General features: G+C 42.2%; 1 protein-coding gene across 1 annotated transcript in view; it reads right to left on the minus strand.

Annotated features, from left to right (window-relative positions):
• The window catches only part of MYO16 (myosin XVI), a 2,821,299-nt gene that overhangs the window by 92,299 nt on the left and 2,712,162 nt on the right, over nt 1–16,838 (minus strand). Inside the window, exon 34 of the mRNA XM_086934162.1 lies at nt 264–355. Within this exon, the coding sequence (XP_086790288.1) occupies nt 264–355 (92 nt within the window). The remainder of the gene's footprint in view (nt 1–263; nt 356–16,838) is intronic.

Below are 16,838 nucleotides of genomic sequence, written 5' to 3' on the forward strand. Positions count from 1 at the left end.
TAGCCGGAAATATATCATCCAAAAAGAAGATATGTCAATTACTACACATTGTCGCAATTTCCATATCAGTCTGATACAATACTCAAATACTATATTATTCTTAATACCTCAAAGCACTTCATCCAATCAGCTATTTGATCTTTCCATGGCAGTTTGTACATTGATGAGACTATACATCTTTGCCTTTTCGCTTTTCCTGTATGAAGATTTTTACTCATTTTATAATTGGAGATGATCCTATAGAATAAATGTTTGGCACATACCTGGCTCTTGTGGCTATCTTTGTTTCTTTCAATCGATGTGCCCGCCATGTTGCTGGTAGGTAACTGAACGCTTTCATCTTCATCTGGTAAGCCTGGAGAAATCAATGAAGCCAAAAAAACAGCTGTAAAGGGAATACTCATGCTGCTGGTAACTTCCATGATGATATATTACTTAGAAAAATGTACAAAGGTGAGAAATTCGAGTGAAAATCGTAGGCTTGTTTCTATGATTTGACACAGACAAATGTGTCCACTGCACCAGATATTTTTACCTTCTTCAGAGCCTTGAGCTCTAACTTCTCTGATTTTGATTCAACTCCAACTCTGACACAAATCCAAGTTAAATGTTTATTTATTTATTTATTTATAGTGTTTTATATAGCGCGTACAAGACCCGTGGGTATCAGAGCGCTTAACAGGAAAGAATAACAAATAGACATTATAGTAGCAATAATAATAATAACATATATATGAGGTAGAAGGCAGTATAATGAATGGACGTGATTAGATATATAAGTTCTTAACGTCTGTGCAATTAGCATTGGTCTCAGACCAAGCTCGGTGAGGTAGAGTTATATTGTATTCCAGTGCATATTAGGATAGTGTGGATAAATAGATAGGTTTGGTAGAGGTTATATAGTTTTGTCAGTGAGATATAGTTATAGGATCACAAGTAAAAGAGGTAGCAGTATGTGTCTAGCCTCGGCTTGTACATGGACACAGACAGATGTCAGGTATTGATCTTCCAACATTCCTGAAGTGGACAATCCTCTGGTAGCATAACTGATCGTCTCAGTAGTCCGTAGGTATCTCTATGTAGGGTATTTACTCATCAAGTGGCTCTTAAGTTCTCGTTTGAATGATAATGTATTTTGAATCTTCCTGATGCTTGGCGGGAGTGAGTTCCATATTCTGGGGGCAGCTCCAGAGAATGCTCTGTTGTAAGTTTTTTTCTTGTGGAAAAAGGCTGGTAGCAGCAGCAGCTCTTTTGCGCTTCTAGTTGTTCTGTTACCTCCTGATATCTTAAGTTTCTTGGCTAGGTATCTAGGCGTGTTGTAGTGAACCGCTTTATGTGTAATACAGGCCATCTTCATTTGAATTCTGGCTTCGTAGGGTAGCCAGTTTAGTGCTTTCAGGTGAGGAGATATATGATCGAATTTCTTCGTTCCCGTGATGAGTCTTGCCGCTGCGTTGAGGCAGGCTTTTAGTGGTGCTGTGGATGTTTTCGGTAGGCCAGCTAGTGTGGTGCAGCCGTATTCGATCCTCGAGATAACTAGTGATTGGATAGCCAGTTTTAGATCCGACTCTGAGATAAAGGGTTTCAGTTTTCTTAAGTAATTTAAGTGGAAGCGGGCGCTCTTGGCCATTGAATTAATATGGTCTTTCATATCAAGGTTTTCGTCTAAGGTGATTCCTAGTGATTTGGCTGAGTTAACTAGGGTCGGGGCGCAATTTAGCGCCGTCACCAATTTAGTCCATTCCTTAACATCCGGTTGGCTCCTTGTCGGTGAAATTAGCAGGAATTCTGTTTTCTGGGCGTTTAGTTTCAGATGGTTCATAACACTTCCTGTTTGTCAATAGAATATTATGACAATGTTAGGACAATATTGCTTTGATAACAGCAAGCCAATATGTTTTTTTGTGACCGCCTGTTCAGATAAAATGAAGGTTTGGTGCACATGTTGGGCAATATCTTACTCCTTTTAAGGGTTTTGTACATTAGATTTGCCATGAGTGGTCTACATTTTATCCATTGTTCCATTCTTAAACATTTTATGGGGGATTTTTTTATATCCACAAATATTTCAGTTTAATAACTATTACTAAAGTTGATCCATATACAGTAAAATGCAACCTAAATAACAATGAACACTAAAGAGAGGGAAAACTAGAAATGAAATAAAGAGAAAGGTAATGAAGAGAAAATAAATAGGATATAGTTAGCACAGCATAATCAATGTGATAGTTTTCCTTGGCAACTCAAATAATGAATAACAAAGGGTTCAGGTAGCTACAAGAATTCGATTTTAACAGCAGAGTCAGAGAACAACCTCAGGGCATTCAGGGTTATGATAGGATTACCAAGTTGTGGTTGGGTACAAAATTGTCCTGGGAAGTAATGTTTTCATGTGGTTTTACTTATTGGGCCTCATTTCAGGTTTTCCTCTGAGCAATGGGGAATGACTTGCAGAAACATCCTGTTGTGCCCAGTTTTCCAGCATGTTATCCTCATTACACAATGTTTTGCATGTGTATCTGAACGCAATGTGTGCAAAGATTGTAAAACCAAGCATGAACACTGTTTGAAATCAAATTTATCATTTTATTGGCAGTCAGAATGAGACTAAGGGCCAGATGTAAAAACATTAGGAATACCGATTTTCTAATTGCGATTCTCCCCCAATTGCAGTGAGGAAATCTGTATTCCTACTGTGTGAAACTCTTTGAGTGTCATTTAGGGATTCATTGTGGGTCCCAAATCGACCTGTCTCATGAATATTAATGAGGTAGGTCACAGTTTGCAACTCGTGAGGAATCACAACCATTACAGAGATGGTGGCCTTCTAAGAACCATCATGTCCATGATTGGTTTTTAATAAAGCAATTTTTTTAAAAATGCAGCTCATTTTCCTTAAATGAAAACAGGATGCATTTAAAAAGAAACAACTGCCTACTCTTAAAAAATCACTTCACTGTACACTTTTTACTATTTTGACCTCTATATCGCTCTGCAAGAACAACCTTTTTGCTTCCCTTAATAATACCACTTAATTCAATTTCATATCAAGATGGCTTGCGTCTCCTCTATTTATTGAAGTCAAATGAAATCAGCTATGTAATGCCTAATTTTGTAAGGGGGGATCTTTCTATAAGAAAACAATATTGCTAACTGTTGTCATGTGACTAATAAATTGATGAAAGGATTATTGCGTTTTTGCACTCTGTAAAATGAACATGGCACTTTCTTTGTCTACCTTTGACGATCAACAACTTAAGATCCCAGTCTATGGTATTGTGATTTTGACCTATGAATTGTTAATCAGCTCTTTGTTGTTGCAGTATTTTATTCAAGTATATACAGTAAGCTTTTATAATTTCTTGAAAATTGAATAAAGTCTTTATGGTGATGGGTTACCATCAGTTACTGTTTTGCAACTGGAATTTGGTCGCAAAACAGTAATGCATACTGTTGGACTTGGCCCTTTTTGCAAGATCATCCCAGAACTTTTTGCCTTCCTCCTGGTATTTTTCTGACCTGGTGTTGGTGGTTTTAGGACTCTGGGCACTTTATCACTGCTGTCTAGTGTTAAAGTGCATGTGCTCTCTATGGTAACCGTGGTAAGATTTGTCTACACCTGCTTGGCTTATTTAATTTACCTATCAGTTCCTTGTAAAGTGGTATCTCATATACTCAGGGCAAGCAAATTAATTGTTACTGGTGGACTTGCAGTGCTGCTTGTGCCACCCACCAAAGTAGCCTTTCAAACCTGTCTGAGGCTTCTGCCATTGCAGGGACTGCGCGCGCAGTTTACTGCGGCTGTGACGTGGCACGTAAAGTGGGAGCCACTTATGTGACTCCCCTTTTACTACATATCAGTTACCTCTAGGGTAGGCCTCTAACTAGCCCTAGGGGCAGGGTGCAATGTAGGTAAAATGTAGGACATGTGCCTTAAATGAGTGGCATGCGCTGATAGTGACAAACAGCCTATTTGGTTTCTCACTACTGTGAGGCTGCCGTCTCATAGGAATGCATTTTGGGATTTCCTTATATGTGTTTCAGTGGTAATTTCGGACATGAGAGGAGTAGAGTGATCACGTTTGGTATGTTTGGAATAGTGGTAATAAATGCTGCATACTGGTGTTTGCAGATCTATTATCACTCTTTTAGAAATGACACTTTTAGAAGTGTCTACAAGGGATTTAGTTGATACAATGATTCCAATTATTCATAGGCGTTAGTCTTGGAGTATATTGTTGTCAATCTAACTCAAGTGTGTCAACAAGACAACTGTGATGTTTAAACATACAATTAATTCAAAAGAACACACGGAAATCCTAGTATATAGGAAAATATATGTAATTTTATATTTCAGAAAAATCAATTCAAGGGGAACAGATAAGTGATTTGATCACCCATAGACAGTCATGAACAGATATATGAAAGAATCAACAAATCAATTCATAACAAAACATAATCTCCGTTTATTTTAGGGGGAGCCACTGAAACCAATTACTGGTCAACAGAAGCTCTGAAGAACAAAAATGTCCTTAGGAGACGATGTGTAGGGTTGACGTTTCGGTCTCTGTTGCAGCAGTCAATTAGACCATCATCAGGACAAATAATAATGCAGAGGTAGCCCCTAAGGTAAATTTCAAGGGAAAGCACAGGCTCTTTAATGCAAGCCCTGGGTGGTAATGGCACAGTAACTCGAGCAGATCTGCACATTTTTAAACAGGACTGTAAAGAATTCCAGTCGTCAATTGGGTAACCGTGGCAGTCGCTGTTAGTACACTTAAGCCATCCGTATATTTAAACGATTTGAGCAGGGGTTCAGACGAAACACCAAGCACAACTGCGTCCACTGGAGAGTCACGGAAAAAATGACTCTCCAGTAGACGGCTTTCCCTTGAAATTTACCTTAGGGGCTACCTCTGCATTATTTTTTGTCCTGATGATGGTCTCCATAGGAAGGTGGATATCTGACTATGGTTACCCCCAAACTTTTTGCCTGGTGTTTACCAGTTTTTTTACTTAGTTGGCCTGGGATCCTGCTATTCAGGGCCCCATGCTAATTGCTCTCTCCTTAAAATGGACTCCATGTACCTTAGGTACATACACAATTGGATCTGGTTCACTTTATAGGCCCCTGTAACAGGGTACCCCAGGTACCCAGGGCATAGGTGTATCCAAGGCCTAACAGGGGCTGCAGCATGTATTATGCCACCCCTGGCCTGGCCTCCATATTTGACACAACTGGCTGATCAATCAGCTGGGGTAAGTTGGTGTAATCACCTCTTGCTTAGGTATAGTATATCTATATCCAACCTATATGGACACATGTTAACCTATAAGTCACTCCTATGGAAGGCCTCAACAATCCTGGAGGCAGAGTGCTTGGTTTCATGTGGGATGGTGCTCTGGCACGAGCTGAGCCTGTCTGCAGCTGTCGGGAACAACTCCCTTAGCTGTCCTGGGATATTGCCATACCATATACTCTTAAATGCATTATAATCCTCGTGATTACTTGCTAACTTTGGTTTGGCTTTATCAAAACATGTCGAGTAAGGTGTCATACGAATTGGAATACTACCCTCTCGCCAATTCTGGCAACAGGGGTAACATTCCACCCTTCTAGAGGGACACGACATGTACATAACCTGAACCCCGGTTAAAGTGGATGCTGCCACCACAGACACAAGTCTGACCTCCTGCTGCTGGGAATCCTTCCAGCGAGGGAGGCTTGGACAAAGGGTTTCCTGCCTTGGGAGGTGCTAGCACCACCTCAGACAGGATTTTGTGTATTAGGTAGGACAGGGCTGAATAGAATGAGACATGCCTGGGGCACACAAGGTGTCCCTGTGCATATGCCGGTTCAAACCGGTGCTGGGGCTTTCCAGCCCCAGTCCTGGCGCGGAACTGGACAAAGGAAAGGGGGTGTAACCACCCCCCTTCCTGGTCCCACCCAGAGGAGGGACCTAGCAGGTGATCCGGCCCTTAGATTTGGAATAAGAGTAGGAGCTGTGTCCCAAGACTTCAGATCATCCTGAACTCGACTTGAAACTAAGAAGAAAACTGGACTTCGACATTCTGCTGCACAGAAGACTGAAGAGCATCTCCCTTTTGGCCAAGGAGTGACAACCCTGTGAATACAGGCATCATCCAGCAACTCGACGTCTGCTTTGCCGCCGCCTCCCGCCTCCCGCCGGAGCCCAACAAGACCTAGATTCCCAGACATCTCAGAGCCCGATCCACAGTCCCTGAAAAGAAGAGACCCGTGGGCCGTGGAGGCACCGAGAGACGTGGGACCAGCCATCTTGGAAGATACATGAGGGGCTGACTGCGCAGCACCCGAGGCACCCTTGACGCTGTGCTTTGGGGTTTGAGAAGCCCCACCACCGAGCAGCATCTGCACGAAGAACAGCCCCACAGCATCTCCACGATCTGCGTGGGGCCCTTTTGCATTTTGCCACTCGACGCGTCATCCCGGTTACTGGCCCGTTGGCTAGTGGCCATCTTGGTGATGAAATCCAAAATCAACACCGCTGGTCTGGTTGCTCCAGACTGGCCCTCGCTCCAAAGGAGCAGACCCTCTGCCCTTGCTAGTCCGAGTGAGAAGCTTGCATCGTTTTCTGCGTGGCTTGCATTAGCCAAAGCCTGTTTGCTTCGATCAAGAAGCCGACACCGCCATCAGCTAGAGCCTTCGTGGGACTACGTGGACTGCAGTGTGCCAGGAGGAACTACCACTGGGGGCCTGACCTGCTGCCCTGCTTGACAGGTGAAGGGACTGCTGTTCTGCTGTGGAGACCCAGTGTGCTGCCCTGCCTGTGCCAGCTCTACCTTTGTCAGGTTCCTGGAGAAAATCTATGCCTGCTCCCTGGTTGTGGCTTGAATTGGGAGGCAGTCGGAGTGCTTCATTTTCTACTTATGCCCTAGATCGGGGCTTAGAACCCTGCAGGATTTCTGCCCCGGTGTGCCGGAGCCCCTGGCGTGGCCTTGTGTTGCAGAAGCAGGTGGAGTACTGCCTATTTTCCCTTTCTGCCCTGCGGTCCCCGGGGAAGTGTGTGACGATGCGCCTTCCCCCAAGCGAAGGGAGCACTCTTTGATCCTTAGCGCCTGCAGCTGTGAACCCAAGTAGATGGAGACTTTGCTTCGTGGAAACCGGAAGTCAAGCAGCTGCTATGCCTGATCCTGGGTGGGGTTCCCGTGGGGAGGTGCAGAGCCCCATGGGTTCCTGAGCCTGGTTGTGGGTGGGGCTGCTGGAAGGACCAAACCAGAGCCTCACAGGCTACTTTGGGCCACGAGATAGCTCCAGAGCCTTGCAGGCTCCATTCTGCAGCCTCCTGCCTTCCCCTCGCCTGTTAGAGTTACAGGCGAACCTCGAAAGGCGGCCAGTCTCATGGAGGAGACCAACAAAGATTCAAGGTACCGGGTAGGGGGAACCTCTGGTGGGGATTTGAACATCCCGGATGGCAGGTGCGCCTGGTGTCAGTTGCAGATGCGGTGGACCATGTGAGGTCTCCCCGCCAACGAAGGCATTTTCATTTTAGGGACCAAGGATGCTTCCCTGAGTGAGGCTGTGGCTACCTACGTGGTGGCCTGGTCTAAGTACCTGAATTGCAGTGGTCAAAGCCTCAAGTGTGTTCGGGATGCGGGCTTAGTGACACTGCGACTTTTGTGCTAATGATCCGCATAGCTCAGGGCTGATGGCATTTCAAAGTTCTACCCTACAGCTTTAACCCAGATGTAAAAATACATGTGGTGTTCTTTCCCAGTGATGATGTATGCATATTGCTTCTTACTAGGGAGCACTGATGATTATGATGTTCATGTCTAATGCATTCATGCTAAGTGCAATATTACCAGGAGTTACTGGTTGTTTTCACTAACTGTGAGTTCTAATGGTGATGACAGTGACCCGATTGGCCATGTAGTATATATAATCCCTGTAAAATCATGCCAAGTGCCAGGTGGCACAGTGTAATCATGTGATTACGTTCTAATGTGTTTTATGAGCAATACAAAGGCTATTTTAGATGTGACTTTGTGTGGAGTTTCTTTTGTGGTGTGCCTAGTGTGTCGCTGCTGTGTGTGTGTGCTGCGCAAATGCTTTACAAATTGTCTCTGGAATAAGCCTGACTGCTCTGCCAAGCTACCAAGGGGATGAGCAGGGGTTATCTTTGATGTGTAAATCCCTTGCCCTGACTAGAGTGGTGGTTTCTACCGGGCTTAGGCACGTGCCCTAGCCAACTAAAAATCCCATTTGTAACACCATGTTTTGTCAGAAATGTTAGGATGGCACTCCACAATGCCTTCTTACCCCATTTAGGAAACTATTTTCCAAAGGGCATGAGTCCATCATACATAATGGGCCTTTTATAGAAGGAACATTTTATCTAGAGGTGGCCCGAGCTCACAGAGTTTCAGTCCATGGAATTCCACGGTGTAACAGAAAAACTTCACAAGATCCTCTGAAATTCCACCAATGGGCAGAAAGAAATGCAGCTTGCGCTGCAATTTAGCGCTGGTAGTGTGAGCAGTGGTATAAAGTAGCGTGGATTGCACAATGTGTTGGTCATTCAAGTAGATTTGCTGCCGCTCAAGTGGTGACCACTGGTGAATGCTGGCAACCGTCCATGTTAGAAAATCGTGCTAGGGGACGCCAACTCTCACACATATTTTAAAGCCTCATGGGAGAAATATTCAGCCACTTAGTAATTGACAGAATTTGTCCAGAACTCTGCGTTAAAGAGTAACATGGAGTCGCCAAAATTCCACCAATTCCAAAGGTGGAAAAGAATATTTTGCCCACCCCTAAGATTAACTTTCCATACACAAAGTTTTTATAATCCTCTTCTGCTTCTTCACATCATCAAAGTTTAGCTCATGAGTCAAAAATCAAATCCTTCTATGGCATTCTAACTTTTCAAACTTGCATTCAATCTCATTCCTTATAGCACACTTGACAGTTATACTGTGGGAGAAGTCAGAATACCCTTAATTCACAAGATTTGTTTTGTAGACTTTGTTGCCATGTGAGTCAATATTCTCTGAACTGGGTGTTTGAGTACCTGTCATTGAAGCAGAAAAAGAATATAAGTACTGCTTTTTCCCACAGTCAAGGTTATAATTTAATAATAATGATCATTTTTGTCAGATGGAGACATCAAAAAATGTGTCACGCTCCCTCAAAGGCAATTTTAGCAAATGTGAAATCGATTAGACTTAACTTTCATTTATAAGGGTTCATATTATTCTGGTGCCCGTTCGTGTCATTCTTAAAGTATAAGGATTTCGGACTGGGATCCTTGAAGCTCTAAAAGATTCACACATTTAATAAATATTGAGTTCAAATAACAATTTCATATTAAAAGAAACCATGATATCTCAACATAGAGTACCACAGAGATGTTTTCATGCAGCTGTTGCAAGGATTTAGGCTTCTTTGAGGCTGTTGTGATTATCAGAAAATGTTAGACAATGAAAGGCACCCAATGGAACAATATTAAGGTATCCAGAAAATAGAAAAAGGATCAACCATAGACTTTAGCTGATGGAACTAATTAACACTTTATGTAAAACAAGGTCCAGCACAGCAAAAGGGACCCTAGCCCCAACTCTTCTTGGAATATCTCAGCACTAGGAAATAGATTTAGGGTAATTCTAAGTCTGCCAGTCTCTATGTTTCCTGTAGTAATGGTATCTGATTCTGTTGACATAATCATAATACACCACGATAATCTAAAACCCACTTAAATGAGTGATATTCCCACCAATAAAATGTATCTGATATATGAATACCGAAGCACACATTAATATTATATACAACAGTTTCATTAATCAGTCTTTCTCTGTAGAAGCATAGAACATAAATGAAGGTTTATTGAGAATAACGCAATCAAAATTTGTAATACAGTGTTGCATCTTTCAACAATCCCACAAGTCTTATTTAAACATTCAAATCATTAATTACTCTGGCAGCCGACGTGTGCTTTGTCTATATGAAAGTTTTCAAGGCTCTATTTTATCTGTATGAAAGAAGGTTTTTTTTTATTGAGAGTTCATAGACGTAAATATTAATATAGAATACATATCAATTTCACTTAAGATTACTAATATGCAAAATACAAAGGGGCAGATTTATGATAACTGGCGCATCCCCAGGGATGCACCAGTTATTTTGCACTGCTGCTCCGCCACCCATGGTGCGCCGCATTTACAATGTGGCGCACCAGGGGGCAAAAATGGCACAGATGCGTGACGCATCTGTGCCGTAAAGGTGGTGCATTGCTGGAGTTGCGTCGCAAGCGCGACACAGCTCCAGCAAGGCTCGGGGGTTCCCCATCTTTACAATGCTGCGTCAAGACATACGCCTGCTTCAAGCAGGCGCAGGGTTTTGACGCAGCATTTGCCTGAAAGTGACTGAGTGAAATCTTATAGATTTCACTCAGCCACTTTTGCGAGGCGCACCTGCCCCGGAACGCCCACCCTGCGCCGGAACGCCCACAAGTGGCGCAGGGCTTTACAACTTGACGCATCTGCCTAGATGCGTCAAGTTGTAAATGGGTCATAGGGATGCGCCACGTTTACGCCACAGTTGCGTGACGCAAACGTGGTGCATTCCCAACATAAATCTGCCCCAAAATACATACGGGGCAGATTACAAAAACTCCATAATATAAATACAATTTCTGATCACATGAGAAGACATTTCTTTAAAGTGCAATGTGCAATATATCGAATATTATTTGAATTTCCATGCATTAAATGTCGGTACTTTGTCTGTTTTCCAGAATTGCAGGATAAGTGATCTTGCTACAAGGGATGCTATAAATAGGGACTCATCGTGGGCAGTGGAGGCAGAGGAGCAACCAAAGACCGTAATAGATTAATTGAATGAGATTTGGGCATCTATTGTGTTTCTAAGATATTTTTCAATATCCTTCCAAAATGTGTGTATTTTGGAGCATTCCCATATGGTATGTTTCCAGTTGCCCTTTTCCTCACAGCATGAAAGAAGTTTGTTAGCATCCAACATAAAAGAGTCCTGCCTCTTAGAAGGCAAAGGACATTCATTCAACCATGCCAAAAAAATGAAGAGTGTTTTTATTATGATGGGTAGGTGTAGCTGCACCAGACAATGGCTCCAAAGTAGTGGTAAACTGCAACCAGAAGTTATGATATTTTCTTGAATGGAAGTCATCGCCTGTCACTGGCCAAATAATGGAATGCAGTCCAGTGGATAGGTGGCATACAGACGGTTCAGTACTTCTCATTAAGGTGTATGATGGCCTTTATTTAATACATTGACATTAGGACTCTTTGGCCAGTGACAGATGATGACTTCCATTAAATAAATGATCTTAATAGATCAGGAGGCCAGCCAACTAGCCCTTGGAGTCAATCTGGGATCTGGGTTTGATAAATACAGGTTCAGTTCTTCACAAACAGGCAGCATGCAGCACTCAGCAGGGACCAGGTCAGCACAGCAGGACAGCAGTTATTTCAGAGCATCCTTAGGAAATCAAAAGTGGATGTCATTGGTCGTGCCTTGAAATCAATTTCTTCTTTCTTGAACAGTAGAATATTCCAGATGCTAGATCATTCCTGGTATTCTTTTAATATTTGTATGTAGCCCCTGGCTGAAATCATACATTCTTTTGGCTATGCCGATGACACCCAGCTAGTGATATCTATTTCCCCCAGTTACAGCTCCAGTCACCTGAATCTGGCAGAATCTTTAGAAAGTGCCAGATGGATGGCTAATTGCAAACTGAAGTTCAATGAAAACAAGAATGAGGTTATGTTATTGGGCAACAACTTCAGTAAGAAAGTCCAAACTCCTATGCCTGACTGTCTGGAGAGACTCCCAGCCCTAAAGATGTGATAAAGAGTCTTGGAATGAGGCCAGATTCCAATCTTACCATGGAGCACCAAGCCAACAAACTTGCATCTAATTGGTTTGGTGTTCCGAGATTGCTGATAAAGGTTCTAAACCTTCGCCCTTGTTTAGCTAGAAGACTAATTGTCCAAGCTCTTGTTGTCTCTCACCTTGATTATAGCAATGCGCTATACCTTGGCTCACCTTGATATGTGACTAAAAGGTTACAGACTACACAGAATGCGGCTGCACAGCTTCTCACAAATCTTCCTAGACATCAACCTGAAAAAAAGCCTTGAAAGATCTTCACTGGCTCCCAGTGGAGTAGTCGGTTCAGTTTAAATCCCTGTGTATTTTGCTCAGATCTTTCCATTAGATAGGTCCTGCTCTGATAAGATCGCTAGCTATTCCTTATATTCCAGGAAGGTCACTTACATACTTCTCTGCTCATCTGTTACAGGTTCCTAAGTTCAGCAGATCTCATTGAGGTGGCCGCTCATTCTCATATCAGGTCCCCAAACTTTGGAATACCCTCCCGGTCAAACTACACCAGCTGTCCAACAAACTCTTACTTCGTAACGCCTTCAAAACTTGGTTTTACAGTATTTAGCTCTTGCTGGTGAGCTGGCAACAATGACTGTTATAGCGCTGAGAGGTCTTCGGGTAGCTACGAGCTTTACAAGCCTCACTGAATAGAATAGAATAGCATGGATCAAGCAGAGTGGTAGTCCTTTTAGCACCCCAGCAGTCCTTCTCCCTGGCAGAGTATCCACAGGTCCAGAAGTGTACTGAAGTGGTGGTGTCTGAGGTCCAGTATTGATACTGGTTATGCCTTCTAAGTGGGGGAGAATGTTCCAGAGGTTTCCTTTGAGGCCCCGAGGCATCCTACTTTCTCTTCCTTGGCTCCAGACTAACTACAGGGCGTATGTAGACCTTTGTGTGGAGGTAGGGCCCATCTTACGCGGATGTAAGTGGGGCTGTGCCCATCTCCTCCCTGTGATCCTACCAGTGATGGTCCAACCAGGCACACCTATAATAAGGCAACTACAATGTTATCCTATCAGAGAGATAGGCCTTACACCAGTGAAAAACGAATTTAAGAGATTTTCACTACCGGGATAAATAAAAATTAAAAGTATATGTCTTACTTTTTAAATACATTGCACCCTGCACTCTCGGCTGTTCAGAGCCTATCCTAGGTTGGTTTATATGTATTAAAAAGGAACGTTAGGGCCTGAATTTTTTTTAACTTTGTCAGGTCAAAATGGCAGTTTGAAATTGCATTCAAAGTCTTTGCAATGGCAGGCCTGGGTCATTTTTAAAAGGCTACTTGATTGGGTGGCACAATTTGTGCTGCAGACTCACTTGTATCATTTATTTTACAGTCACTGGAGAAACATAGTGCCACTTTGCTAGGGACTTATAAGTACATTAAATAGGCCAATTGTATATAAGCGAAAGTTACCATTTTTTGAGCAGACAGCGCAAGCACTTTACTACTGGTTAGCAGTGCTAAAGTGCACAGAGTCCTAAGGCCAGCAAAAACATACTCAGCAAAAATCGGAGGAGGGAGGCAAAACGTCTTGGCAAGAACCTGAAGAAAGGGACAAGTCCAACAAAGATCATATGCCAGGCCTGTCTTAATTATTCAGTGATCATGACTGCTGCTACTATTAGTAGTGCCAATACTAACACCAGTTCCAGCTGCAAGAACTCCTATACTCTGGATACCACTTTGTATTGCAGAGAAGATCATACGGAGAACCAAAGAAATCCAACTATTTGATTTCTTTTACATTTGGTACAAATTTTACAATTGAGCTAGTATGCAGTAGTCATTATTTGCTTTACTGCACAAAACATTGAAGTACTCTTTCGGTATATGTATACGTATATATGACCGCCACTGTAACACTGAACACACACTCATGTTGCTCCCTTAGTAGAGCTTTAGATGTAGGTTTTTTGTGATTACTCAGTAGAGCTTTAGATGCAGGTTTTTTTGTGATTACTCAGAGATGGGGGCTTTTGACAAAGGCCACTTGAAGAAAGGATATATTGATGCATATTAAAGTTTACTGTGTAAGATCAATATAGTGCAAAAATGTTTCTTAGGGCAAAGGACAGCCAAAATGGAGCCACAAATAAAATATCCAGTGGATAACATTGCTCCATTGGAATTTTTGTCTTTGAGTCCATGTTGGCTGTCCTTTTCCTCAAGAAAAGTGTTTGATACAAAGTTTTCAAGGCTGTACAAAACATAAGATGATGCTGTGCTCTTTAATGGAAAGGGGACAGTGAGTTACACATTGGAGGAACTTAGAGTTATAAATAGCTAACACCAAGTTTGCTTTCTTTAATTAAAGAATAATTGGTTTGCAGTTATCAACGCTTTTTGCAGAGAATCGGTAAAACATGGCTATCTTTCTCAATTTCACAGGCCATAGAGCTACAGAATATTTTGCACACTAAAACGTGGTTTGCAGATCAGGAAGACCAATGAGAACCATTGATGACAGTGATCTGATATGTGAAAAATGTAGGGAGAGCAAACAGTTTAGCCACAACAAAATTAATCTGATCTTCCATTGACAGACAAGGTTCACTAATAATGTCGAGATATTGAAATATAGCTCTGAACTAGGTACTGTAAATGCTGGCCTTAGACAGACGTACCTGGAGGAAGGGAGTCCATGTTGGAAGCATTCCTGACTTGACGGGATCCGACTAATTAAAACTGCAGCTAGTTATTAATTTATCATCACACACTGTCTTCATACAAGATGTTCACACATTGTAGCAATATTTAAACAATAAGGGTGAGATTTACCATCCCTGAGAGTCAACCAACTGAACAGGCATGGTGCCCAATTGAAACTTTGGCAAGGCTGTGCTCTCAGACTACTTTCTCAGAAAAGTGCAGACCCAGTTTAGATCTGAACACTCGAAAACACTGTTCCTAAAAAAAGTGAGACAATAAGATGGTAAATAGTGGGAAACACCAGAGGGAGGTCCAACAGCCATTGCCAGCGTCTATTTACAGTTTAATTAGCGCCTTTTTGTGTCCAGCCAAGATGAAAGTCAATTTAAATATTAGTTGTCTGGCTTATCATTTGTTCCTTTCCTGCAGATTTACTGCAAATACATCCATCAAGCATTTTTCACAGGAACTGATTAAATGAAGCTCCCATCACAGTGAGAAGTGAACTGCTCTGCGTAAAGCCCCACTCCCATCTTGTTATGTTATATGTTACTGTATTTTATAGAGCGCACTTTCACCAAACTGTCTCTTGCCACTAGGTAACTGAATCAGCACAGCTCAAGATATTTATTGGTAGGTTTGCTTAAAGAGCCAGGTCTTCAGTTGCAGAATAAGTGACAGTTTTAAGTCTTCAAATGCCAACCTCAATATAGTTCTTCCTGGTTTAGATTGGAAAGGTGTGATGGGTACTGAAAGAGAGCAAAAATCACTTCAAAGCAGATACGTTCCGGAACCGTGATGAAAGGTATGGATAACAATGAACTGATGTTCAGGGCGCAGGAGTGGTGTTATAAGGCTCTAGTGATGTCATCACAGCTCCATGTGTAACATTGAGAAGGAGCCAGTGACCCCTACCGTCACGGGACAGCTATGTCAGAAATGTCTTTGTGCATGGTACATTTAAAGGTGGACAATCTGCCTGTAGAAGTGTCCATCAGTATGTGTTGTTCAGTGAATGCAGCAGTAGATGATCTATGGTCTTTCGACCTCTGCTATCGGTATCATTGCTATTCCAGGACATAGCAGTGTGTTTTTTCCAGGTTAGTTGAGCTATCATGATAATGCACTTCCCAACTACTTTTGTAGAGTGTGAATGTTAACAGACATCAAAGTAGTGGTGAATAAAAGGTGCAAATAGATTTGACGTTCGTAGCCATATCACCAATGCTGTAGAGCGATTCTCTCCTTAACTACCAGCTATATATAGCTATAAAGTTCATAATTAATCTCCTATCTGAAAAGGTGCGCCTCCAACAAGATACTAAAGGAAGTACTTCACGGACTCCCAGGCTACTCTAGCTCATATTGTCCGTGGCCAACTTCATTCGCCATTGCACTAAGCGCACACTAATAGTGAATAATAAGAAATGGTGGGATCCCAATAATCAAATGATTGATTGGTGGGAGTGAAAATCAGAACATTTCTCGTAAAAATAGTACAATTTTATGATTACATGGAAAAGCTATTCCCCCAGCTCGGAAGATATATCTTGTGCTCCGCTATACCAAACTCAGCACATGACTGCAGAGCATGGCATCCTTCGAGACAGCGGTGAAAGAACAAGGAACCTGGAACCAGGAAGAGACACATCAGGCTATAGCAAGTGTGCAGGAAAGCCACAGGGCAGCAGGGCTGAATGCAAGATTTATTTTTAAATTGTACAATTAGCCTTGCCCTCTCAAACAAGCACACACATTATTAAAGCAATATCTCTTGAAATATCATCATACCATCAACACCTTTTGTGAAATTGGTGAGTAAACATGCCCAGCCATAACTCACGGTGCTATGCATGACTACTTGCCTACCAATAACTTACATTTCAATAGAGTATCATGTTAATGTCTTTTTGATGGCAACAATACGTTCAGGCATGACAATCAAATGAAGCAGCTGCACTGGATATTGCAGAGGAAATTGTACAGTTGCATGACAGTGTTACATGCAGCTAACTCTTGTGAATACATCATTACTAACACTTTATCTCCTTGTTGTTTAAACTAGGAGAATGGGCGGTAGAATATATTTAAACATATCAATAGTGTTTTTTGGAACTGGATTGCAACGAAACTCGTGTACTGAAATGTAGATTGCCCAAAACTGAGAGAATGTTACATTTAAATGTAAAATATACTGATTAATTTGATATATAAGGCCCAGTGTGAACTAACCTATAATCAATGACAGAGTAATAGAGTTGTACATTAGCACCA

This window comes from Lissotriton vulgaris, chromosome 8, assembly GCF_964263255.1.
Source record: "Lissotriton vulgaris chromosome 8, aLisVul1.2, whole genome shotgun sequence".
NCBI classification, from domain to species: domain Eukaryota; kingdom Metazoa; phylum Chordata; class Amphibia; order Caudata; family Salamandridae; genus Lissotriton; species Lissotriton vulgaris.